The 25,735-nt window shown below is 47.2% G+C and overlaps 1 protein-coding gene across 3 annotated transcripts in view; it reads left to right on the forward strand.

Annotated features, from left to right (window-relative positions):
- Window positions 1-25,735, forward strand: part of HECW2 (HECT, C2 and WW domain containing E3 ubiquitin protein ligase 2) — a 243,315-nt gene that overhangs the window by 78,722 nt on the left and 138,858 nt on the right. For all 3 annotated transcript variants that reach the window (XM_066577152.1, XM_066577153.1, XM_066577154.1), the window contains 3 exons: window positions 15,643-15,750; window positions 19,370-19,464; window positions 21,347-21,419. In XM_066577152.1, the coding sequence (XP_066433249.1) occupies window positions 15,643-15,750; window positions 19,370-19,464; window positions 21,347-21,419 (276 nt within the window). The remainder of the gene's footprint in view (window positions 1-15,642; window positions 15,751-19,369; window positions 19,465-21,346; window positions 21,420-25,735) is intronic.

Consider the following 25,735-nt stretch of genomic DNA (forward strand, 5'->3'; position numbering starts at 1 on the left):
TATTTTGTCCTGAAAATTTTTGCAATAAACCTTTTGCACTTTTTGTCTTCTGCAGCTTCTACCTATCGCTTTATATGGACACCGCAGCCTAAGTCTCATCTGTCAGTGAAGCTGGACTGACTGCTTGGTTTCTGCTTTTATTTCTCCTCTTCCGCACTTCTTGTCCACTAATTTATGATGCACTTTGTGGTGGTGATGAATTAGCTGATGAGTGCATTCAGGAGATGATAGCACAGAGGTAAACCAATACCTCAGCCCAGCACACTCCCCTATCTTCTGCTCAGACTCAGCCCAGCACACTCCCCTATCTCCTGCTCATACTCAGCCAAGCACACTCCCCTATCTCTTACTCAGACTCAGCCCAGCACACTGACAGATCTCCTGCTCAGACTCAGCCCAGCACACTGACAGATCTCCTGCTCAGACTCAGCCCAGCACACTGACAGATCTCCTGCTCAGACTCAGCCCAGCACACTCCCCGATCTCCTGCTCAGACTCAGCCCAGCACACTCCCCGATCTCCTGCTTAGACTCAGCCCAGCACACTCCCCGATCTCCTGCTCAGACTCAGGCCGGTCTCACACAGGCGTCTGTAAAAATGTGTTGTAAACAGTATTTTTAATGGCATTACAGTGGGTGATGTAATGCGATAAAAGCAGTGTGGCGCACTGAAATAGAACAGGCAGCGTCTGATCAGCGCGGCTTTAGTAACACTGCACTAAAACCGTCGCCTGAGAAGTCTCATTGAAATCAATGGAGGCTCAGTACAACGTTCTTAGCTGGTGTTTCAAACGCTAAAATGCTGTAAGGAGCGCCTGTGTGAGAACAGATTAGACTGCGGTGTCTGCACACAGGGATATGTAGAAGCTGCAGAAGACAAAGGGCAACAATTTTCCATCCAACCCTATTACAAAAATTACTGTCAGCCCAAAATACATGCACTTAAGTGTTCTCCCCAAAAGTGTCCTTAGCCATATACACAAATCTCTCTGATATTTCCAGCTTATGCCACAACTGTGATTAAGACATAATTAGCATAGCAATGTCCTGAATCTTATATTGTGGCTGCTTCTTATAGCATCTTCATCAGCTAACACCCGGTGCGTCCCAGTATTGGCTGCCTGCAGTCCCAGTATTGGCTACCCTCGCCTGAGGACTGCATGCTGTGTGACTATGATAGTGGTTATAAATGACGGCCCTTTCAGCTTACCTAGGACACTTCTAATCAGGCTGCTCGCATAGCACCTCTATTAACTCACACTGTTGTAGCATTCCCTTTCAGCTTGCCTAGCTAACATACACTTAGTTCCTCTATGGACATACTCCAGATCTAGTTCAGCCACCTACTCCTTTGTTTTTAATTGTCTTAGGACATAGAATATAGGCATTAAATAGTCAGAATGGGTTGTTGTTAGCTGAATCTTCCGACTGTCGGACTTGGAGTCAGGAAGGAACTTTTCTCTGAAGAGCGTTGATCCAGGGTGTATTTTGACTGCCATTACGGAGTCAGGAAGGAATTTCTTCCCCCAGGGTGGGGTAAATTGGCTTCTGTCTGATTAGGGTTTTTTGCCTTCCTCTGGATCAACAAGGTGGTGGGGGGGGGACAGAAACAGGCTGAGCCTGTCTTTTTTTCACCCTGGCATACTATGTTACTAGTTATACATACACGTTGGCAGGTGATATCCTACTAAGAGCAGCTTCCCAGTAAAATTGTGTTGGCGACGCTTTAGCAACCATATCCTGATGCCGTTGTGATTTCTGAGTCGTGAGCTGTATGTTATGTGAATACCGCAGCCATCTATAAGTGCCGGACATACGGCGTATGCAGGAGTGACCCGCTGTTTGTAGATGTGTGCGGCGTTTATAGGGTGCACACACCCCACAACCAATCCACTTCATGCATTTACCTTGTCAGGCTGTCTCAGCCGAGACGCTGGGTATTAATAATGCAGAGAGAACGTCTCGCTGTTTAACACAACATCAAAGTGGATTCATGTAATTTGGGGAAATCTTGAAAGACTTTGCTTCCAGCTCCTCTAAGATCTGAAGTCTCTGTTGCTAGCAATCAGTCTGGGCCGCCTCAGTTCATCCCGCTTGCAGTGTCCCTGTCGTCCATCAGTTTGGGTCGCCTCAGTTCATCCCGCTTGCAGTGTCCCTGTCGTCCATCAGTTTGGGTCGCCTCAGTTCATCCCGCTTGCAGTGTCCCTGTCGTCCATCAGTCTGGGCCGTCTCAGTTCATCCCGCTTGCAGTGTCCCTGTCGTCCATCAGTCTGGGCCGTCTCAGTTCATCCCGCTTGCAGTGTCCCTGTCGTCCATCAGTCTGGGTCGCCTCAGTTCATCCCGCTTGAAGTGACCCTGTCGTCCATCAGTCTGGGCCGCCTCAGTTCATCCCGCTTGCAGTGTCCCTGTCGTCCATCAGTCTGGGCCGTCTCAGTTCATCCCGCTTGCAGTGTCCCTGTCGTCCATCAGTCTGGGCCGCCTCAGTTCATCCCGCTTGCAGTGTCCCTGTCGTCCATCAGTCTGGGCCGCCTCAGTTCATCCCGCTTGCAGTGTCCCTGTCGTCCATCAGTCTGGGCCGCCTCAGTTCATCCCGCTTGCAGTGTCCCTGTCGTCCATCAGTTTGGGCCGCCTCAGTTCATCCCGCTTGCAGTGTCCTTGTCGTCCATCAGTCTGGGCCGCCTCAGTTCATCCCGCTTGCAGTGTCCCTGTCGTCCATCAGTCTGGGTCGCCTCAGTTCATCCCGCTTGAAGTGACCCTGTCGTCCATCAGTCTGGGCCGCCTCAGTTCATCCCGCTTGCAGTGTCCCTGTCGTCCATCAGTCTGGGCCGTCTCAGTTCATCCCGCTTGCAGTGTCCCTGTCGTCCATCAGTCTGGGCCGTCTCAGTTCATCCCGCTTGCAGTGTCCCTGTCGTCCATCAGTCTGGGCCGCCTCAGTTCATCCCGCTTGCAGTGTCCCTGTCGTCCATCAGTCTGGGCCGCCTCAGTTCATCCCGCTTGCAGTGTCCCTGTCGTCCATCAGTCTGGGCCGCCTCAGTTCATCCCGCTTGCAGTGTCCCTGTCGTCCATCAGTTTGGGCCGCCTCAGTTCATCCCGCTTGCAGTGTCCTTGTCGTCCATCAGTCTGGGCCGTCTCAGTTCATCCCGCTTGCAGTGTCCCTGTCGTCCATCAGTCTGGGTCGCCTCAGTTCATCCCGCTTGAAGTGACCCTGTCGTCCATCAGTCTGGGCCGCCTCAGTTCATCCCGCTTGCAGTGTCCCTGTCGTCCATCAGTCTGGGCCGTCTCAGTTCATCCCGCTTGCAGTGTCCCTGTCGTCCATCAGTCTGGGCCGCCTCAGTTCATCCCGCTTGCAGTGTCCCTGTCGTCCATCAGTCTGGGCCGCCTCAGTTCATCCCGCTTGCAGTGTCCCTGTCGTCCATCAGTCTGGGCCGCCTCAGTTCATCCCGCTTGCAGTGTCCCTGTCGTCCATCAGTTTGGGCCGCCTCAGTTCATCCCGCTTGCAGTGTCCTTGTCGTCCATCAGTCTGGGCCGCCTCAGTTCATCCCGCTTGCAGTGTCCCTGTCGTCCATCAGTTTGGGCCGCCTCAGTTCATCCCGCTTGCAGTGTCCCTGTCGTCTTTGTATATTTCATCTGCCCGCTGTTGCGCCACAGGGGCAGATTTATGAGAGCTGGCTAAAAGAAAATCGGTCCTTGTTGCCCAGAGCAACCAATCAGAGTGCAACTTTCACTTCTTATACTGCTGAGGTTCGATGACAGGGTTGCGGCCTCCTCCAGCGGGTGTGGTGCCGGATCAGAGGCGGACTACTATCCCTTGGCTCGGCCTATGGCTGCCTGCAGACAGCCGGGTCGGATCCCGCTGCGAGAATTCACGCAGCGGGATGCAGACCCGTGCCCCTGCACAGCCCTGCGGCTCACCCGCTCCCTGCGTCTCTGCTCTGTGATGTGCCGCCGCTGCCCAGTTGGCACATGCGCAGAGCCGAGCCGGGCTATCACTACTGCGAGACCCGCACAGAAATAGGAAATGCCGCGATTTGTTTTCCGCGCGTGTTTTCACGTGGACATATCGTGGCTGTTTGCATAGGATTCCATTATCTAATGCAAGCGGGCACGGGCGAAAATTCTGTGGGAAACCCCGCCGTGGAATTTGCGCCCGTGTGCAGGGGGCCCATATATGTGGTTTTAGCTGTTTTTTATATTTGGTATTGTTTTGAATATAATTTGATATGGCATTGACTTTGGGGGGTACACATATTAGTTATGCATCACTCTTCTCTTCTACACATGGATGCAGCTGTTCCCTGAAGTCTATGTACTGTACTAAAGCGGGGTGCCCCAAAGTGTGCTCAGCAGAACCCTTGGGGCTCCGTGAGTGATTGCCAGGGGCTCCGACGGAGGGTCTAGGTCCTCGCTCTACTCACCGCTGTAGTGGTGTCCGGACACCCTGTAATGAGGAAATGAGCATGCAGGACCGGTGGCTGGCTCCAGGCATGTGATCCGCGTAAAGTGGGGACCAATGGCGGATTATAATTGGGGCAACCGCCCCGGGCCTAAGCCTCTAAAAGGGCCCACGGTTGTTCCAGTCGCCTCTATTGTAATCTGCAGTGCTAAACCTCTACCTGCATCTGAAGAGCATAGTGGCAATGGGAGACCCTAAAACCGATTGGGCAGCAACGAGGGACCCTATTTCTACTGGGGCGGCCATGGGGGGCGCTATTGCTACTGGGGCCATAGTAAGGGAGCCTATTACTACTGGGTCTGCAATAAGGGTCACTTTTACTACTGGAGCCAATGTAGGAGACATTGTACTATTGGGGCCAGTATAGAAGACGCTATTACTACTGGGGCCAATATAGGGAACGTTATTTCTTCTGGGGTTGCAGTGGGGATCACTATTGCTACTGGGGCCAACATAGGGGACACTTTTGCTACTGGGGCCACCAATATAGGGGGTCACTTACTACTCGGACTAATATAGGGGGTCATTTACTACTGGGGCTAATATAGGGGGTCACTATTATTACTGGGGCTAATATAGAGGACACTTACTACTGGGGCTAATATAGTGGACACTATTACTACTGGGGCTAATATAGTGGACACTATTACTACTGGGGCTAATATAGTGGACACTATTACTACTGGGGCTAATATAGTGGACACTATTACTACTGGGGCTAATATAATGGACACTATCACTACTGGGGCTAATATAGGGGGGGCTATTACTACTGAGGCCACAATAGGGGTCAATATAGGGAGATGCTATTACTTCTGGCGCTAATACACGGGACACTATTACTACTGGGGCCAATATAGGGGATGCTGTTATTATTGATGCCACAATGGTGGTCACTATCAGGGTCAATATAGGGGATGCTATTACTACTGGGGCTACAATGGGGGTCACTATTACTACTGGGGCAAATATAGGGGACACTAATACTACTGAGGACAATATATGGGACAATATTAATACTGAGGCTGATCTATATCTGTGTATCTGTTCTGCTACAGATTGAAGCCCTGGGTTAGTTCATGTTTCTACCCATATTGACACTGTAATACCACCTTTAGATTTCTATGCAGCAATGGGATTCTCCACTCCTTGCTGTGTGTACTATGCCCAATATTGGCCCCACCTGCATGGGTGAAACTAATATCAATTTGCACATTTTTATTTGATTTCATTAATCACTCAACCCTAACACTCACCCACTTCCTTGAAATTAGACTTTCTAAACTTCAATAATGTAGTTGTATTAACCCTTTCCAATCCACTATCTGACGTCTAAAGACATTATGATTTAAGGCTGTACAGGTCCGATGTTGCAAGACATCCGTTGGGGTTCTCTTACTGTATATTGCAAGCCTCTCTGCTGTCGGAGCCTATCCAACGTGTCCTCTCATGCAGTACTGGCTTTAGCCAGCAGATAGCGCCATTGTATAACGGCAGAAAAAGAGTAAGCCCCCTAGGAAAACCAGGATACAAATTGGATTGGAAAGGGTTAAAGGACTGCTTAAAGTGTATTGAGCATGGCGTTCAGCTCTGCAGACCTTGCCAATAAAAACTCATTGATAATATAGAATATGTCCAAAGACAGGCTCCCAAAATACTGGAAGGTTTTAGGCATAAAAAAATTCAGGAAAGACAGGTGGAGAGACGGGAGAGAGGAGGACATGATGGAAACCTTTATATATGGTACAGGAGGAGAGAAGGGAGAGGGGGACATGATGGAAACCTTTGTATATGGTACAGGAGGAGAGAAGGGAGAGGGGGACATGATGGAAACCTTTATATATGTTACAGGAGGAGAGAAGGGAGAGGAGGGACATGGTGGAAACCTTTATATATGTAACTGGAGGAGAGAAGGGAGAGGGGACATGATGGAAGCCTTTATATATGTTACAGGGGGAGAGAGGGACATGATGGAAACCTTTATATATGTTACAGGAGGAGAGAAGGGGGAGGAAGGACATGATGGAAACCTTTATATATGTTACAGGAGGAAAGAAGGGAGAGGGGGTACATGATGAAAACCTTTATATATGTTACCAGAGGAGAGAAGGAAGAGGGGGACATGATGGAAACCTTTATATATGTTACAGGAGGAGAGAAGGATGAGGAGGTCATGATGGAAACCTTTATATATGTTACCAGAGGAGAGAAGGGGGGGGGGGGGACATGATGGAAACCTTTGTATATGGTACAGGAGGAGAGAAGGGTGAGGGGGACAGGATGGAAGCCTTTACATATATTACAGGAGGAGAGAAGGGAGAGGGGGACATGATGGAAACCTTTATATATGTTACAGGAGGAGAGAAGGTAGAGGAGGTACATGATGGAAACCTTTATATATGTTACAGGAGGAGAGAAGGGAGAGGAAGGACATGATGGAAACCTTTATATATGTTACCAGAGGAGAGAAGGGAGAGGGGGACATGATGGAAACCTTTCTATATGAATGGTTTGATACCTTTTAAGGTATTAGTGTATCTTGACGCCACCAGAAGCTAGGGGTTTGACAGGGAGAACGCCCCTCTCACACCCCTAGCTCCTAATTGGCTCAAGACGGGAAAGTCTTAACTGCACAGTGTGCATTGATTAGTGCCTGGGCTGCTGCTGCAGTAGCCTTAGCCTGGGGGTTACTTGTCTTTGCAGACGTACATTATTAGATGTTAATGTTGCCATTTTTGGCCTGCATTAATGTCTAATAATATAAGGCTCCGAAGGAAAGTAACCCCCAAGCTGAGGCTACTGCACCAGCAGCCCAGGCACTAATCAATGCACACACAGAAGCCGCAGGGATTCCGGCTGTGCTCCCTAACGCCCATTGCACCCCCGATCACCGCTCCTATTCTTTCCGCAGCAGACAGCCACCCGCCGTCTGTCCGCTGTGTCCCGGCATCCGCCTGTCACCTCCGTGCGGACCGCCGCCTCAGGGCTCCATATGGTCAGCTCCCCTGCTGTCCAGTCTAAATTTCTGCGGCCGCAGGATGCGCTTCGCCGATGATCCAGGCGGGTGGCCAGCCAGTCTCTGCTGTGTCCCGCTAGCCATCCTAACACCTATGTGCTGTCTGCCGCCGGCTCGGGGCTCCCGCTGCTGCCAATCATTTAGTGTCCTTCCAGGACCAACAGGGCAAGCAGCCGTGCAGCCAATCATGTTCAGGGGGCGTCAGCCCCCTGTCAATCTTGACTCCACCAGCGGTGCCTGCTGGCGTCAAGATACACTAATACCACCTTTTAATGGCTAACAAAAATAAATGATGATACAGCAAGCTTTTGGGTCTTCTATTGATCCTTCATCAGGTTTGAATGGAACTGGTTTGGATGCGGCACATATAGAATATACAGATGCAGAGAGGACACCCCTCTTGATTGAAATACAAATGTTCACACGAAGAAATTTGAGACTGTTTTGAACTCAAAACTTAAAACAACAGCCAAACTGAGCTGAGAGATAAATACTTAATCAGTCCACTGAGCTCAGGAATGTGATTGTTTTATATGTGTGAAAAACTGAGAGCCAGGATGAGATCTCATTGCCACTCAATAAGAGAGGGAAATACTGAACTACCTGTGGCAAAACATGTTTGTGGTCAGGAACACATCATAGAGCAGATGGGAGTTATTATACTGAAGGCAATTTCAAGTCACGGCATCACAGAAGAATTTTGGGAGTACAAATTTATGGCCATGTTTGATACCCTCAAGAATGGAATGAACCTCAGCCCGGGATTCTTGCATAAGTGGAAAATATGGAAGATCTGAAGGAGGTCGAGAGGGAGGTCCTCTTCCCATTTTTTTTTTTTTTAAACTTCATAAAAATGTAGAACTTGATTTCTAATAATGTCGCCATCCAATAGGTGGTGCCGCATCTCCTTCCATGTGCAGGTTGAAGAAGAGATAAGACACATCATAAAACTGTCACATTCCGAAGCTCAGTGGACTGATTAAGTATTTATGGCTCAGCTCAATTTAAGTGCAAAACAGTCTCAAATTTCTGCGTGTGAAGATTTGTGTTTCAATCAAGAGGGGTGTCCTCTCTGCATTTGTATATTATATATGTGCCCTTTCCAAACCAGTTTCATTCTAACCTGATAAAGAATCGATAGAAGACCTGATAACCTGATGTAACATTGTGTATTTTTATTAGCCATTAAAAAGGTATCATACCTACAAGATTACTTGGTTTCTCTCACTGAGAACAATCACACTCAGCAAATTAGAAGGAAGGGAGACCCTTAGTGGTCATCTATCTATCTATCTATCTATCTATCTATCTATCTATCTATCTATCTCATATCTTTATTTCTCATATTTATCTATTTCTTATCTATATCTTATATCTATCTCATATCAATCTCTCTCATATTCTGTCTAGCTATCTCATATCTATCTTTCTCTCTCTCTCACATCTATCTGTCTGTCTATCTGTCTCATATCTATCTATCTCATATCTATCTATATAATATCTATCTATCTATCTCATATCTTTATTTCTCATATTTATCTATTTCTTATCTATCTATATCTTATATCTATCTATCTCATATCAATCTCTCTCATATTCTGTCTAGCTGCAGCACGACACGCCCTCTGAACGCCAGGGGGATGACTGCTCCAGTGAGACAGGGACGGGGAGCGCAGGGCAGGCTAGACAGGTTCTAGTGGTGGGGGACTCAATTATTAGGGGGACAGAGAGGGCAATCTGCCATAAAGACCGGGATCGTCGAACGGTGTGTTGTCTTCCTGGCGCTCGAGTTCGACACATCGCGGATCGGATTGACAGGTTACTGGGAGGGGCTGGTGAGGATCCAGCGGTCATGGTGCACGTTGGCACCAATGAACAAATTAGAGGTCAATGGAGGGCCCTCAAAAATGATTTCAGGGACTTAGGGTCCAAGCTCAGGGCGCGGACCTCCAGGGTAGTTTTCTCGGAAATACTACCTGTACCTAAAGCCACACTAGAAAGGCAGCAGGACCTTAGGGAGGTAAACAAGTGGCTCCGGAGTTGGTGCAAGAAGGAGGGATTTGGGTTCCTGGAGAACTGGGCTGACTTTGCGGTCGGCTACAGGCTCTACCGTAGGGACGGGCTGCATCTAAATGGGGAGGGTGCAGCTGTGCTGGGGGAAAAGATGGCTAGAAGGCTGGAGGAGTGTTTAAACTAGGGACTGGGGGGGAGGGTAAAATGAGAAATAGTGGGGTAGTCAGTGTAACTAGCGATCCGGGTCCAAGCAAAGGGAATGGGGGTCGAGCAGGGGGTGGGGTTAGTACAGTTAGAACTGACAGATCAGCCATAAGTACGAATAGCAACAAAACAAATTTAAAAAACAAAAAAAATGAAATAAATTGTATGATCACGAATGCACGAAGTCTGATCGGTAAAGTGGGCGAGCTTGAAGCGAGAATGACTGATGAAAACTATGATATGGTCGGAATTACTGAAACATGGCTTGATGATAAGTGCGATTGGGCGGTGAATTTGCAGGGGTACAATCTCTTCAGAAGAGACCGAAGGAACCAGAAAGGGGGAGGGGTATGTCTGTACGTCAAATCGAACTTGAAGCCGAGGCTACGGGAGGATATAGGGGTAGGAGACGAACAGGTGGAATCTCTGTGGGTAGAAATACAGGGGGGAAAAAACAACAAAATCCTGATAGGGGTCTTTTATCGACCACCAAAAGCAACAGCAGAAACTGAAGACTTACTACTAAGGCAGATAGAGGAGGTGTCAAAACGAAACGAAGTAATTATCATGGGGGACTTTAATTACCCAGATATAACATGGGAGAACGAAACCTGCAAATCTCACAGGGGTGATAAGTTCTTGAGAGTAATTAAAGACAATTACCTGAACCAACTTGTGCAGGAACCAACAAGAGGGAAAGCCATTCTGGACCTAGTGCTAACTAACAAACCGGAACGTATAAAGGGGGTGCAGGTTGAGGGGCACTTGGGGAACAGCGACCACAATATAATCAACTTCCAGCTGTCAATCAATAGGATGCCTTATCAAGGAGTAACAAAGAAACTAAACTTTAGTAAAGCAAAATTTGATGAGCTTAGAACTACTATCGGTAACATTAATTGGGACAACATCCTCAAAAATATCAGTACGGAGGAAAAATGGGAAGAGTTCAAAAGGATCCTAATCGCCTCATGTGAGCAGTTCATTCCCTTCAGAAATAAAAGTAACTCAGCTAAAAGGAAACCAATGTGGCTCGACAAGACGGTACGAGGGGCAATAAACGAAAAGAAGAAAGCGTTCAAACTACTAAAGCAACAAGGCAGCGAAGAAGCGCTAAAATCATACAGGGAAAAAAACAAAATATGCAAAGATACGATTAAAACTGCCAAAGAGGAAGCGGAAAGACGGATCGCAAAAGAGAGCAGAAACAACCCGAAGCTATTTTTCAACTACATAAACAGCAAAAGGATTTGCAGGGAGAGCACTGGCCCTTTAAAAAACAATGCAGGAGAAATCATTGATGATGACGAAGGGAAAGCAAATCTAATAAACAGTTTCTTCTCAAGTGTGTTCACCAAAGAAAAGGAAATGCCACACGAGGAGCAGAGGAATAAAACAAACCCCTCACAAAATATCACATACCTAACGCAGGAGGAGGTGCGGAAGCGTCTAAAGAAAACTAAAATTGATAAATCACCGGGCCCAGATGGATTACACCCAAGGATACTAAAGGAACTAAGTGACGAGATAGCTAGGCCGCTATACCTTATATTTCTAGACACTATCAAGACTGGAGTAGTACCATTGGACTGGCGCATTGCCAACGTGGTACCAATCTACAAAAAAGGGAGTAAAAGTGAGCCTGGTAACTACAGGCCAGTAAGTCTCACTTCAGTAACGGGAAAAATTTTCGAGGGGATTCTGAGAGACGCCATCAATGAGTACCTCAAGGAGATTAAGGGAATAACTCCTCACCAGCATGGATTCATGAAGGGTCGCTCATGTCAGACAAATCTGATCAGTTTCTACGATGAAGTAAGCTCTAAGCTGGACCAGGGAGAATCTATTGATCTTGTATATCTGGACTTCTCTAAAGCCTTTGACACCGTGCCACATAATAGGCTAATATACAAAATGAGGCAGCTCGGACTGGGCGAAAACGTGTGTAAGTGGGTAAAAAATTGGCTCAACGATAGAAAGCAGAGGGTGGTAATAAATGGTTCGTACTCTGATTGGACCACAGTCGCTAGCGGGGTGCCACAGGGTTCAGTATTAGGCCCCACTCTGTTCAACATATTTATTAATGACTTGATAGAGGGGCTGCACAGCAAAATATCAATATTTGCAGATGACACAAAATTATACAATGTAATTAATGCAACGGAGGACAATATGTGGCTACAAACGGACCTGGATAAGCTGGGGGCTTGGGCAGAAAAATGGCAAATGAAGTTCAATGTTGAAAAATGTAAGACTATGCACATGGGCAAGAGGAACGGATGTCACGAATATTCACTTAATGGGGTACCACTAGGGAAAAGTGATATGGAAAAGGATCTGGGGGTATTAGTGGATAATAGACTAAACTGGAGTAACCAATGCCAGTCAGCCGCTGCAAAGGCAAATAAAGTCTTGGGGTGCATCAAAAGAGGAATAGGGGCGAAGGACGAGAACATCATCCTCCCACTATATAAGGCACTTGTCAGACCTCACATGGAATACTGCGTACAATTCTGGACACCGGTGCTCAGGAAAGATGTCACAGTGCTTGAGGGGGTTCAAAGAAGAGCGACTAAACTAATACATGGAATGACGGGACTGGAATACCCAGAGAGGCTATCCAAATTGGGACTATTTACTCTAGAAAAAAGAAGGTTAAGAGGCGACCAAATAACCATGTATAAGTACATGAGGGGACAACACATGGATCTCTCCCGCGATCTGTTTACACCCAGGACCTCGACGGTAACAAGAGGACATCCGCTACGATTAGAGGAAAGTAGGTTTCATCACCAACACAGAAAGGGGTTCTTTACTGTAAGAGCAGTTAGACTGTGGAACTCTCTACCGGAGGAAGTGGTGATGGCAAAATCCATAGAGGAGTTTAAAAGGGGACTTGATGTCTTTCTGGAGAAGAAGGATATTACAGGATATAAATATTAGGTTAAGTGCAATCCTGGAATATAGGCAGGTAGGAACTATTAGGGGTTGATCCAGGGAACAGTCTGATTGCCATTAGGGAGTCGGGAAGGAATTTTTTCCCCAAAAGGGCTAATTGACTTCTGGCCTTGGGGTTTTTTGCCTTCCTCTGGATCAACACAGTAGGATAGACAGGCTGGACTAGATGGACAATGTCTTCATTCGGCCTTACATACTATGTTACTATGTTACTATGTTACCTCATATCTATATTTCTCTCTCTCTCTCACATCTGTCTATCTATCTATCTATCTATCTATCTTTCTCTTTTATATCTATCTATCTGATATCAATTTCTCTGTCATATCTATCTATGTATCTCATATCTAAGGTATCTCGTATCTATCTATCTCTCATATCTTTCTATCTCATATCTATCTGTTTATCTATCTCATATCTATCTATACGTCTATATATCTTACACATGTCCACCTCTCTCATATTTGTCTTTCGATCTGTCTTTCTCCCTCTCACATCTATTTATCACATATATATCTATCTTTCTCTCTCATATCTATCTATATATTCCATATCTATCTCTCTTGTCTTTCTATCTCCTATCTATCAGTTTAGCTATCTCATATCTATCTACATGTTTATATACGTCACATGTCTCTATCTATCTATCTATCTATCTATCTATCTATCTATCTATCTATCTATCTATCTATCTATCTCAAATCTATGAATCCTAGAATGGTAGAGTTGGAAGGGACCTCCAGGGTCATCAGGTCCAACCTCCTGCTCAGTGCAGGATTCACTAAATCATCCCAGACAGATATTTGTCCGGCCTCTGAAGACTTCCATTGAAGGAGAACTCACCACCTCCCGTGGCAGCCTGTACCACTCATTGATCCCCCTCACTGTCTAATATCTAATCTGTGTCTCCTCACTTTCAGTTTCATCCCATTGCTTCTAGTCTTTCCTTGTGCAGATGAGAATAGGGCTGATCCCTCTGCAGTGTGACAGCCCTTCAGATATTTGTAGACAGCTATTAAGTCTCCTCTCAGCCTTCTCTTCTGCAAGCTAAACATTCCCAGATCCTTTAACCGTTCCTCATAGGACATGATTTGCAGACCGCTCACCATCTTGGTAACTCTTCTCTGAACTTGCTCCAGTTTGTCTGTCTTTTTTAAATTGGGGTGCCCAAAACTGGACACAGTATTCCATATGAGGTCTGACTAAGGGCTCCTACCCACTTGCGGTTTTTAAATGCTGTGATATCACTGCGTTTTTTTCACACGATTGTCAGTGGGACTTTCTAATGTTAAAAACGCATCGCACAAAAATCGCAAAGCACCAACTTGCGATGCGTTTTTAATAGTAGAAAGTCCCATTGACACTCGCGCAGCGGTATCACATCGTAAAAAAAATGCAAGTGGGTAGGAACCCTAAGGCCTCATGTCCACGGGCAAAATAGGATTTAAAATCCACAGCGGATCACCCGCATGCGGATCCGCATCCCATAGGGATGCATTGATCACCCGCGGGTAGATAAATACCCGCGGATGGTCAATAAAAGGGAATTTTAAAAAATGGAGCATGAAAAAAAACGTGACATGCTTCATTTTCGTGCCGGTCTCCCGTGGGGACGGCTCCCGCAGGCTTCTATTGAAGCCTATGGAAGCCGTCCGGATCCGCGGGAGACCTAAAATAAGAATAACTTACCCGCAGAGGACTGGGCAGTTCTTCTCTTCTTCACGGCCGGATCTTCTTTCTTCGGCCGGGCGGATGTGCACGGCACGCTGCCGGCGTGCCGAGTACATCCGCCGGCCGAAGAAAGAAGATCCGGCCGTGAAGAAGAGAAGAACTGCCCGGTCCGCTGCGGGTAAGTTAATTCTTATTTTAAGCGCTCATGTCCGCGGGGCAGGAGGGACCCGCTACGGATTCTCCATGGAGAATCCGTAGCGGGCCTGATTTTCCCGGTGGACATGAAGCCTAAGGAAGAGTGGAGGGGGATAATGAGCTCACGTGATCTAGACTCTATGCTCCTCCTAATACATCCTAGAATTGTGTTTGCCTTTTTGGCTGCTGCATCACACTGCTGACTCATGTTCAGTCTATGAACTATTAGTATACCCAAGTCTTTTTCACATGTGCTGCTGCTTGGCCCAATTCCTCCCATTCTGTATGTGCTTTTTTTCATTTTTCTTGCCCAGATGTAGGACTTTACATTTCTATGTTTCTCTTCTGTCTGTCTGTCTGTCTGTGTCCGTTTGTCATCTTACGAAACAAATAAAAAGGAAATAACATAAGACTAGATGGACCCTGTGTGTTTTTTCTGCCGTCTGCTCTTCTATGGCGCTCAGCTGCTTCAGTGTTGCTCCCAGTTGTTGGACATTTCCTGGTCAGGTGTTTGTGGAGCGTACTTACGATATGCAATAAATACTGGGTTTCTGGTGGGGAAAAGACTTTTAATCTCTGTGTTGTCACATCTCCTTTAAGAATACTTTATTTCCTGTCTATAGTTTTGCAAAGTACGTAGTGCGGAGATCAGAAAGCGAACATCAGTCCCGATTTCCTGGTGAATAGCGTTTATACTGTTGATGGGTTCCCCGAATGTTGTAGCGGCTCTTGACCTTGTTCTGTACAATCAGTAAAGCAAGTGTGTGTTTCAAGGCAATAGTTACTCGAGCGAGCATTGTCCTTAGCAAGTACCTGCCCGCTCGGAAGAAAAGATTCGGGTGTCGGCGCGGGTGACAGGTGAGTTGCGGGAGTGAGCAGGGAGATGCGGGGGGAGAGAGAGATCTCCCCTCCTATCCCCCCGCCGCTCTCCGCGGCAGCCGAATATTTTCTTCCGAGTGGACAGGTACTCGCTAAAGACAATGCTCGCTCGAGTCATTGCCCTTAGCGAGTATGCTGCTCATCTCTAATGCTGAGAACATGTTACTTGGCCGGACCTATCACAGCTCTCCAAAACATGGCTTTTATTTTTATGGTAACTTTTGATCCTGTTACTGTTTATATTTCCTTTTCAGATGAAAATTCTCCTGCAAACTTTTGGGATTCCAAGAATCGAGGTGTAACTGGAACTCAGAAAGGACAAATTGTCTGGAGAATCGAAGCCGGTCCCTATTTTATGGAACGTAAGTAATCCTTGTAATTATTGGGGATTGTAAGTTGGTAAAATACAAGTGGGGTTTTTGTATTTCTTGCGGTGGTTTCACATCTGCGCTGGGGATTCTGCTTACCTGCTCCATTAGTGTAGCAGGAAAGGGGAATCTGTGTGGCCCAACGGTTCTGGCGCTGGACGGACCCCATTGACTATAATACTATAATAGGGTCTGCCCACTTTCCACCCGGCTGCATGCAGGACTATTTCTTGTGGTGTTTTCAGCTGGATCGGCACAGAACTTCTGGACGTAGATCTGAAACCGGACGTACATGCATTACATCGGAGATTTTGTACAGTTGTTGGCAAACGTTTTGAGACTGACACAAAGTTTGGTCCTCGCAGATTCTGCTGCTTAATTTGTTATAGTGGCAGTTTGCATTAAGTCTAGATTGTTATAAAGGGTTCAGATAATTAGGCCTCATGTCCACGGGCAGAATAATAATTAAAATCCGCAGTGGATCACCCGCACACGGATCCGCATCCCATAGGGATGCATTGACCACCCGCGGGTAGATAAATACCCGCGGATGGTCAATAAAAGTGAATTAGAAAAAATATGGAGCATGAAAAAATCCGGACCATTCTCCATTTAAGTGCGGGTCTCCCGCGGGGACGGCTCCTACAGGCTTCTATTTTTTTTGGATGCGTTGCATTGTTAACATTAGAAAGTCCCATTGACCATCGCGTTAACGAAAAACGCAAGTGTGTGGTAGCCCTAAATCACACAATACCCCGTTTCCACTGAATTTCAGGCCTGCCACAAAATGAGCTGCTGACATCATTTCAGTGATCTTCCCGTTGGCTCAGGAGAAAGGGTTAAGGAGGATGGGGCAGCTGATAGCACTCCGTCATACTGACTGAAGTATAAGAGCTCCCTGGCTGCTATAAAAGGGGGCTGGGACCTGAAATCATTGTCTTCTACTCTTAACCAGGGTTACCTCCAGGGAAATCCATGCAGTGATCATTACGTCACATCACAAGGGCTTCACACAAAGGACATTGCTGTTTGTAAGGCTTTCACACCTGCGATGGAGATTCCGCTTTCCATTTGGGAAGCAAGAAAGAGCAATCCCCACCAAACATCGCCGGGCGTATTGACTATAATGGGGTCCACCTGCTTGCCACCCAGCCGCGACTTTTTTGGTGGAAGGAAAAGCTCTGCGTGCAGCCACATCTGTGATGGCGCCTCCGGGCGGGAATCACAACGCACATGTAAACGTTGGCTGAGTCAATAAGGCCCTGCTCACACTTTTTTCTTTGCTGTTCCATTGATAAAACCATTATTTTGGTGCTATTACTACATCAGTATTACCAAAGTCACAATAGGAACGCGGAGAACCCAGAAGCTGACATAGCTGTCTTGGCTTTGCTATATGTGGACGCCATGTAGCTGGTGTCAGCTGATTCCATATGATGATTTAAGTGAGAAACGACATATTATATAAATCAGTTTTTATAAACTTTTTTCATTTTGGAGGACATTTTTCTGTGACTATTTGCATAATTTTTTTGAAACATTCCAGTTTTCACTCCGACCATCAGAGCAGTCACAAGAAGCAGATATCTTCTGTTGCTCCGTATTCAGCTTTGCTATACCTACAGGACAACAGATTGATCTCATTAGAGGGTTGGAGAGTTAAAGGGGTTGTCCACTTGTAAAGTATTGTTGGCCTATCCTCAAAATATCAATAGTAGATCAGTAGGGATATGTCTGTAGCTAGGACTCATGTCAAACAGCTGTTTGCAGGCTGGTGCTCTTGTGCATTGAGCTGATTTCTGCAGAAAGCAAGACAGCTCCATTATTATTGCAGTGGCCAGGCTTGGTACTGCAGGCTAAATTTCCACTGAAACAAATAGGAGCTTGGCCTGCAATACCAAGCCTGGCCACTGGAGTAAGAATGGAGCTGTTTGCTTCCTGCAGAAACCAGCTCAGTGCATGAGAGTTCCAGCCTAGCAAACAGATCAGCATGTGTCTGTCCTCAGCGACAAATCTCCACTGACTTCTATTGGTGATTTGTCCTGAGGATAGGCCATCAGTAGTCAACAATCAGGCAACCCCTTTAATGACTCTGTTAGACTGTTGGAAGCCTAGATGGGACCATAGAGCTTCTGCTTTCCCCAGATCCTCTATCTCCCTGTATCTTCCAGAGAACAAAAAGGATTGGGGGTTGACATTCAATGTCCACGATCCTTGTTTTCCCCGACATCATCTGCTGAGGAGAAGTTGTGCCATCTTTGAAGCACATTAGAGAGTTGTTGGGACAACCAAATACTATTGTGTGTGGGGACTTTAAAGGGGCAGTGACTTTCAGACAGCTTCTGCTCATCCACTGGCTTGTGTCAGTTTCATCATTTCTGTAATATACTTGCATTAAAAATATTGTTGCTTTACCATTGTAAATCGCATATGAGGTGGCTGCCACTAGGGGTCTCCCTTTCAGCTTCTCTGCAATCTACTATCTGTCATTTGACACAGAACTTTCTTAGTAACAAGGACATAGGGACATTTCCATAGCAACTGGCTGACAGATCTGCAGACACTGTGATAATGATCTCCACAGTCTCTACCTCTCCTGCTGTTACAGCATGTGGGTGTGCTACATGTCTCTAAATGCCTGATTGTCTTGGGAGAGCAGAGGGGTGAGCATTCAGATATTGTTTCCCTGTTGATTGCGCCAGAGACAATGCAGTGCAGTATATAAAGTAAAGGCAAGGAAGTGTAGGACAGTAAACTACTGGCAGAATGCTAGGCTTGCTACAGGCCCCCTCGCTGAAAGTGGATTACAAACAGCAAGGCAACAGAAAAATGTGGAAGACCACCTGAAAATCACAGTTTACAGATACAAAAGAGTATACAAACAGCAGCAAATGAGGGGAAGGAAAACCTTGGGGATTGCAGAGAACTTGTTGAAAACTCCAGTACACTTTAAGACCTCATGTCCACTGGGAAGTTCGGGCCCGCGCAGATTCTCCATGCAGAATCCCGCAACAAGTCCCTCCTCCCTACCGCAGACATGAGGCCTGAAAATAAGATTTACTTACCTGTCCGGATGCTGCGGATCTCCCCTCCGTCGCGGCCGGATCTTCTTTCTTTGGCCCGGCGGATGTGCTCAGCACGTCAGCAGCGTGCCGTGCGCATGCGCCATACTCTCTCTTTTTTTTAACTCCTTCTCTCCTGCACTCCCACGCTGCGGGTGTGCCACGGCTCTGGACGGCTTCCAATGGAAGCCTGCGGGGGCCGTCCGTGCGGGAAACCCGCAGAAAATGGAGCATGCCGCGGGTGATTTCCCGCACATGCGATCCGCGCGACAGGGAAAAATGACATCCGCAGGTATTTACTTACCTGCAGGCGTCCAATGCATCTCTATGGGCGCAGATTTTGTAAATTGAATTAGCCAGTGGACATGAGGCCTAAGTAAGGAGAGATGGCGAGACTATACACAGGTAAGGCTCAGCATGCATCTCCCGGGCTTCTGGAGGCAGGGATCTGCAGTCCACCACATCCCAGAGACCCAGACGATGTCCACGCAGGCCATATTCTATTAACCCTTAGAACACCACTGATCACATCTCCTGTTCTTTGTTTTCAGCTGAAATAAAGATTTGTTTTAAGTATTATCATGGTATCAGCGGATCTCTGAGAGCGACGACTCCTTGCATCACTGTGAAAAACCCCACGGTAGTGGTAAGCTTACTGCGGCATAACATATGTTTGTGTTTATTTGTTGGAGCAGCAGTGACCTCAGAATGATTCTCTGCAGTTACTGGGGTGAGAGCGGGCCCTTTCACGTTATTCACACTTTGCCAGGACGTCACACTTTTCTTTAGTGAGCTGTAGTGCAGCCAGTTTTGTGGATAATAACATCTTCTGAGGGGCCCGGGGCCGGCTGCCATGGCTGTGCGCTCCTGTCACTTGCTGGAGAAGTGCGGTATTACATGGTGGGCAGTCAGGAATATAATAGGGCTGTGGAGTGACTGCAGCTCCGGCCTCAAAGTTATCGATCTCCAGCAGTCACACGAGTGCGATATAAATATTAGGTTCGCATTCAGATTGTCACAACACGAATCTAGAGAGGTTTTATTGTGTTTTACCACTTTTGCAGAATATAAACACTTTTGTGGCGCCACATTCCAAGACCAGGGCAGTTTTGTCAGTCGACGGAGCTCTATGAGGGTTGGCTTTTCATGGGGCAACTGGTACCATCTAGCGGTATATACGACTTTAAAAATTATTTTTTATTCCTGTTCTGGGGAAGCAAAATGATCAAAAAACAGCTATTTTAGCATTTTTTAAAGATTTTTTTCAGTTATAAAATGTGCTGTGTGGGATGACTACAGTAATATTGTATAGTGCGTGTTTCTACAGATGTGGCGATAACAATTGTGCAATTTTTTAAATTCATTTTATTTTTTTATATATAAAGCCTTGTGTAAGGAAAAAAAGTTTTTTACATTTTTTTCAGTAAAAATGGCCAAGTCAACAATGATTACGGGGTTAAATGGTGTAGATGAGTGATTAGAGGAGCAAGTAAGCTCTCTGATTTAATGGGGGAGGGGTAATAACATGAACTAAAATTCATGCCACCCCCTTCCCTGGGACCAGGGAGAGACAGGAGAAGATCTTCTCTGCTTCTTGCCTGTCTCCCCTCCCTCTCCCCCTTTACTCTACGCACACTGTCTAAAAAATGACAACTGTAAATTCAGTATTCCCAACCCCACTTCAAATGGCTGCAGCTCCAGTTCTGTAAAGGTTTGTACGTCATGTTTTAGCCCAGAGTCCTAGCCCTGATAGAGCCGGAGCTACAGCTGTTTAAAGTAGATTGAGCTCTACTTGTCCAAAGCTGCAATATTGTTTTCCTGCAGAACCAACACAGCTCTTCCTAAACTGCAGGAGTCAAAGGGAACGCCCGCGTACAGATGGATTTCCCTTTAGTACAAGGTGATATCTGGGTGGTTTATTTACACTTTTAATTACTTTACAATAGATTTTGTTGTGTTGAGATAAGAGAACAATAGCTTTGTAACCCTTCAGGCTAACTTCACAGGGGCGACGAATCAGCCCCCATATCGCGCTCCCCACCATGTCAATTCCCTAAGAGTGAGAGGCATTTTTATGTCAAAACAGCCTTACATCACTTCGGAGGATCGCAGAGTTTCTCCCATTGTTTCCAATGAGAGACCTTGGATCGCGGGCACCCAGCATGTGGCGTGCTGCTGCCGCCGGCCCCATTAAAAGCAACTGGTGCTGTGGTGTGAGAGCACGCAGCAAGATAAAACATGCCGCCATTTGTTTCCTGCACAGCATCATGTTGCATCCAACCCCTTCAATCCACCATTGATTGCCTGATGTGCGGATCGGCCATGAATGGTTTACAGCTGAACAACCTCTTTTAATGCGTCTCCGCAGCATATGGCATACACCCCCCGGTGGGTGCGGGACCCCCCTCTGAGACCTCCACCTAGTGGTAGAGTTAGATTGACGCCCGCTGCCTTCAGTACTGTCTTACTACTTTATTATTTAGTATGCGTCATACCTCATCAGACATTTATGTGTCCTTTCTTTGTAGATGGGTGCAGATGGCATGGATGGATTTTCTGCTTCTCAGCAATGTCGAAAGCTGGCTAGCTTCACGTTATCAGGTACTGATAGATTTTACCATTAATCTGCTTTTATTAATTAAAACAGACTGGGGGGGGGGGGGGCATAAAATAATAAGAGCCATCCCTCACCTGTTAAATCCCCACTGCCCACTGCTCTGTGTTTACTATGTTGCAGCCTGTCTGCACATGTGACTGCTGCAGCCAATCACTGGCCTTGTTCTCTACACCACTGAGGCTAGTGATTGGCTGCAGCAGTCACATGTCGACAGGCACGTCATGACGGTGGCACGGTAAGTAAGGGCTGGCAGGGAACTTTGGAGGGGATTAAACAAGCTTAAAGGGGTTGTCTCGCGCCGAAACGGGTTTTTTTTTTCCATAGGCCCCCCGTTCGGCGCAGGACAACCCCAAAGGATGTGTTAAAAAAAAAAAAATTTATTACTTACCCGAATCCCCGCTCTGCAACGTCTTCCTTCTTCTTCCTTCACCAAGATGGCCGCCGGGATCTTCACCCACGATGCACCGCGGGTCTTCTCCCATGGTGCACCGTGGGCTCTGTGCGGTCCACAGGAGGCTGGAATCGGCACACATGACGGGGCGGAGCTACGAGGACCAGCTCTCCGACACGAGCGGCCCCATTCACCAGGAAGAAGACCGCACAGCGCAAGCGGGTCTAAAGAAGCAAGAAGACATCAGAATTAGACGGATCCATGGCGACGGGGACGCTAGCAACGGAGCAGGTAAGTGAATAACTTCTGTATGGCTCATATTTAATGCACGATGTACATTACAAAGTGCATTAAAAGAGATGTCCCGCGCCGAAACGGGTTTTTTTTTTTTTTAAACCCCCCCCCCCGTTCGGCGCGAGACAACCCCGATGCAGGGGTTAAAAAAACCACCCGCACAGCGCTTACCTGAATCCCGGCGGTCCGGCGTCTTCATACTCACCTGCTGAAGATGGCCGCCGGGATCCTCTGTCTTCATGGACCGCAGGGCTTCTGTGCGGTCCATTGCCGATTCCAGCCTCCTGATTGGCTGGAATCGGCACGTGACGGGGCGGAGCTACACGGAGCTACACGGAGCCCCATTCAGAAAAGAAGAAGACCCGGACTGCGCAAGCGCGGCTAATTTGGCCATCGGAGGGCGAAAATTAGTCGGCACCATGGAGACGAGGACGCCAGCAACGGAGCAGGTAAGTATAAAACTTTTTATAACTTCTGTATGGCTCATAATTAATGCACAATGTACATTACAAAGTGCATTAATATGGCCATACAGAAGTGTATAGACCCACTTGCTGCCTCGGGACAACCCCTTTAATATGGCCATACAGAAGTGTATAACCCCACTTGCTGCCGCGGGACAACCCCTTTAACTGGTTCTTTTTATGCCATTTCCTCCTTCCTTTTTTGCTGATCTTGCAAAACTTCTTTAACACTTTAGGCGCTGTGTACAAATTTCCTTTCCGTTTTGTTGCAATTAATAAAAGCTGTTCATAGTGATACGCAGTTTGGCAAGTAGACGTTGGAATACATTTAATGCACATATGGAAGCTGACGTGTCCTCAGGATGGGTCATCAACAGCTGATTGGATGAGGTCTGCCGATCAGCTAAGCGGGCACATGCTATCAGTACCACCATACACAGGGCTCTCACCCCTGTGTGCGTCCAGCACCAAGGTGTGAAGGCATCAATCTTCCTCTTTCCGGTTTCTTTAGTGGCCAACCTTTGCAGCCATAGGTTGTTATTGAGGATTGCGCTGACTATCTGGCATTTTGTTGCGATGCTTATGTCTTTGTTTTCCCAGATCTTCTCCATACTTTACCTTGTGTTGTGGTCTAGCATGATTCATCGTTTTATTTCCAGTCCCGATTCTCCATTGTAGGTGATTTTCGATCTGAAGAACATGAAGTATCAACCCGCTTCGATCTCATTGTTGATGTTGCCGGCTGTTGTCTTGAGCTTAGTTTTCTTGGCATTCCAGTACCGGTCGGCTTCTTCACTTCCGTCTTTAACTTTTAGTATCAGTTGTTTAAGATCTTCCCGACTTTCTGCCAGCGAGGTGGCATCATCAGCAGATTTGGGATTGTTGAGGTTTCTTCCACCTATCTTGACTGAAATGTTGGATTTGTCTACATTTCATTGCCTCTGCATATAGATTGAACACTGCAGGGATTAAGATGCAGCCTTGGCGTACGCCTTCACCTATTATGAGCCACTCTGTGTTACCGTTGGGGGTCTTGGTTCGCATATAACGACTGTATGAGTCGCTTGAGATGTCCTGGGACTCCCATTTATCTTGGGCATGGCCACAGCTTGTCATGTTCATTGCAATAGAAGGCTTTGCTGTAATTGATAAAGCACATGTACGCCTCCTTCTGGTATGCCGAGCCTTTTTCATGATCCATCGGAGAGTTGCAGTTTGGTCTCTTGTTCTTCTTCCGTCTTTTGCATCAGGGAGCTCCTGTTCCACCATCTCCGTCATGTCTTCTTGTATACTCTTCAGTAGCGTTTTGCTTGTATGCGATATTAGGGTTATCATGCAGTAGTTTGAACATTCTCTCAGATCGCCTTTTTTGGGAGGCAGGACAAAAACTGACCTTGCCAATCTTTTTGCCATGATGTGTTTTCCTGCTGTTGGCGCCTGGCCGGCCAAGGCTCGGGCAGCTCAGCAGGTATGCAATTGATTCCAGAGGCTTTCTGATTTGGTAGCTGATTCGGTGCCCACTCAACCGCATCCCCATGGAAATCAGGTTCTAATTCTGTTGGTGTTTCTGTTTGCAGTTGACGGTTTCCACGATCATTTGCGTCCAGTTCTTCTGCATATTCCCGCCAGTTATAAAAAAAGTTTATGCAAAAAAGGCTGAAATACGCAATGAATTGGCAATTATTGGTCGTGAACACGCTATTTAGTCACAGACCAAAATATGCACCGGGTCAGCTGTGAGAACCGTTCCTTACCATCTTCCATCCGCAAACTGACGTACATAGCAGAAGATAACCATGTAGCAGAGCTTCGGCTGATGGCAGCCCCATTCTGGATCCCTCCAGCGGATCCCTAGGAGGCATCAGCGACGAGCGCACAGATCTTCACTTATAGAGGTGGGAAAGATGACCGCCTCCCAGAACAGGCAACAACTCCCAGAATAAGAGGGTCGGGCGTCCTCATGGTGGACCACACCATGTGTACCAACAAGATTACAAGTGTGAACATCTCCCCTCCGTTGGCCAATGCCGTAGCGATGAGGAAGAAGGGCGCCGCACGCAGTATATGGCCCGCGTGTTACACGCGTAAAATAGTCAGTGCGCAGTAAATACGCTGCATATGTGGAGTCCGCGCAGCCTGTACTGCTGTGTGTTAATGCGGGTGAGCGTGATATTGCCCCAAGAAACCGTCCCGATTATTGCTCTCATCAGCGTGCATTCTACTCGCAGGCATGAGGCATTTTTCTTGCAGTAACACCTCCCATAACTTCTCTGGAATTCTGATCCCCGGCGCCTGTTTTATTGCTCGGCAAGTGTTTCCCATTGTCTTCATCTCACGCATACAACGGGCGATGCGCTCCGAGGGACGCGAAAAAATAGGAACTGCAAAGATTTTTCAGCTCGCAGCATCACTCATGTGTAGGACCCTAGTCCAACGAATGGAGTTCGTATTCACGCGAGTTGTGTGCGCCTCGCAACGCCTACAACTGTCCTGAGATTCCTGCCGGGTGTGCTTGTAGCCTGGAGGTAATGACTAAGCGGTGCAGCATCAGAACGTGGGACCCTCCATCCTGATGAGGCTGCAGCGCTGCACGGTCAGACTTCATTTGCTGCTGACTAATCCCTGGCATCTGTTTGTCCTCGGAGCAGCTGGCGCTTCGGCCTTTTCTTTGGCGTGACCTTGTTTCCATCAGATGCTTAGATTCCTTATATCGGGGAATACCTGGAGTCCCACCTGCACACCTGACTTAAAAAGGACCGCACCCGGGACACCTTGCACTACTGTACATTGACCTGAAGTCCCACCTGCACACCTCACTACTAAGGACCCCACCTGGGACTCCTTGCATCACTGTACATTGACCTGGGGTCTCACCTGCACACCCCACTAATAAGGACTACACCTGGGACTCCTTGCATTAATGTACATTGGCCTGGAGTCCCACCTGCACACCCCACTAATAAAGACCCTACCTGGGGCACCTTGCATCACTGTACATTGACCTGCAGTCCCACCTGTACACCCCACTAATAAGAACCCTACCTGGGACACCTTGCATTACTGTACATTGACCTGGAGTCTCACCTGCACACCTCACCAATAAAGATTCCTCCTGGGACACCATGCATTACTGTACATTGACCCGGAATCC

This window comes from Eleutherodactylus coqui, chromosome 8 (assembly GCF_035609145.1).
Source record: "Eleutherodactylus coqui strain aEleCoq1 chromosome 8, aEleCoq1.hap1, whole genome shotgun sequence".
NCBI lineage: Eukaryota > Metazoa > Chordata > Amphibia > Anura > Eleutherodactylidae > Eleutherodactylus > Eleutherodactylus coqui.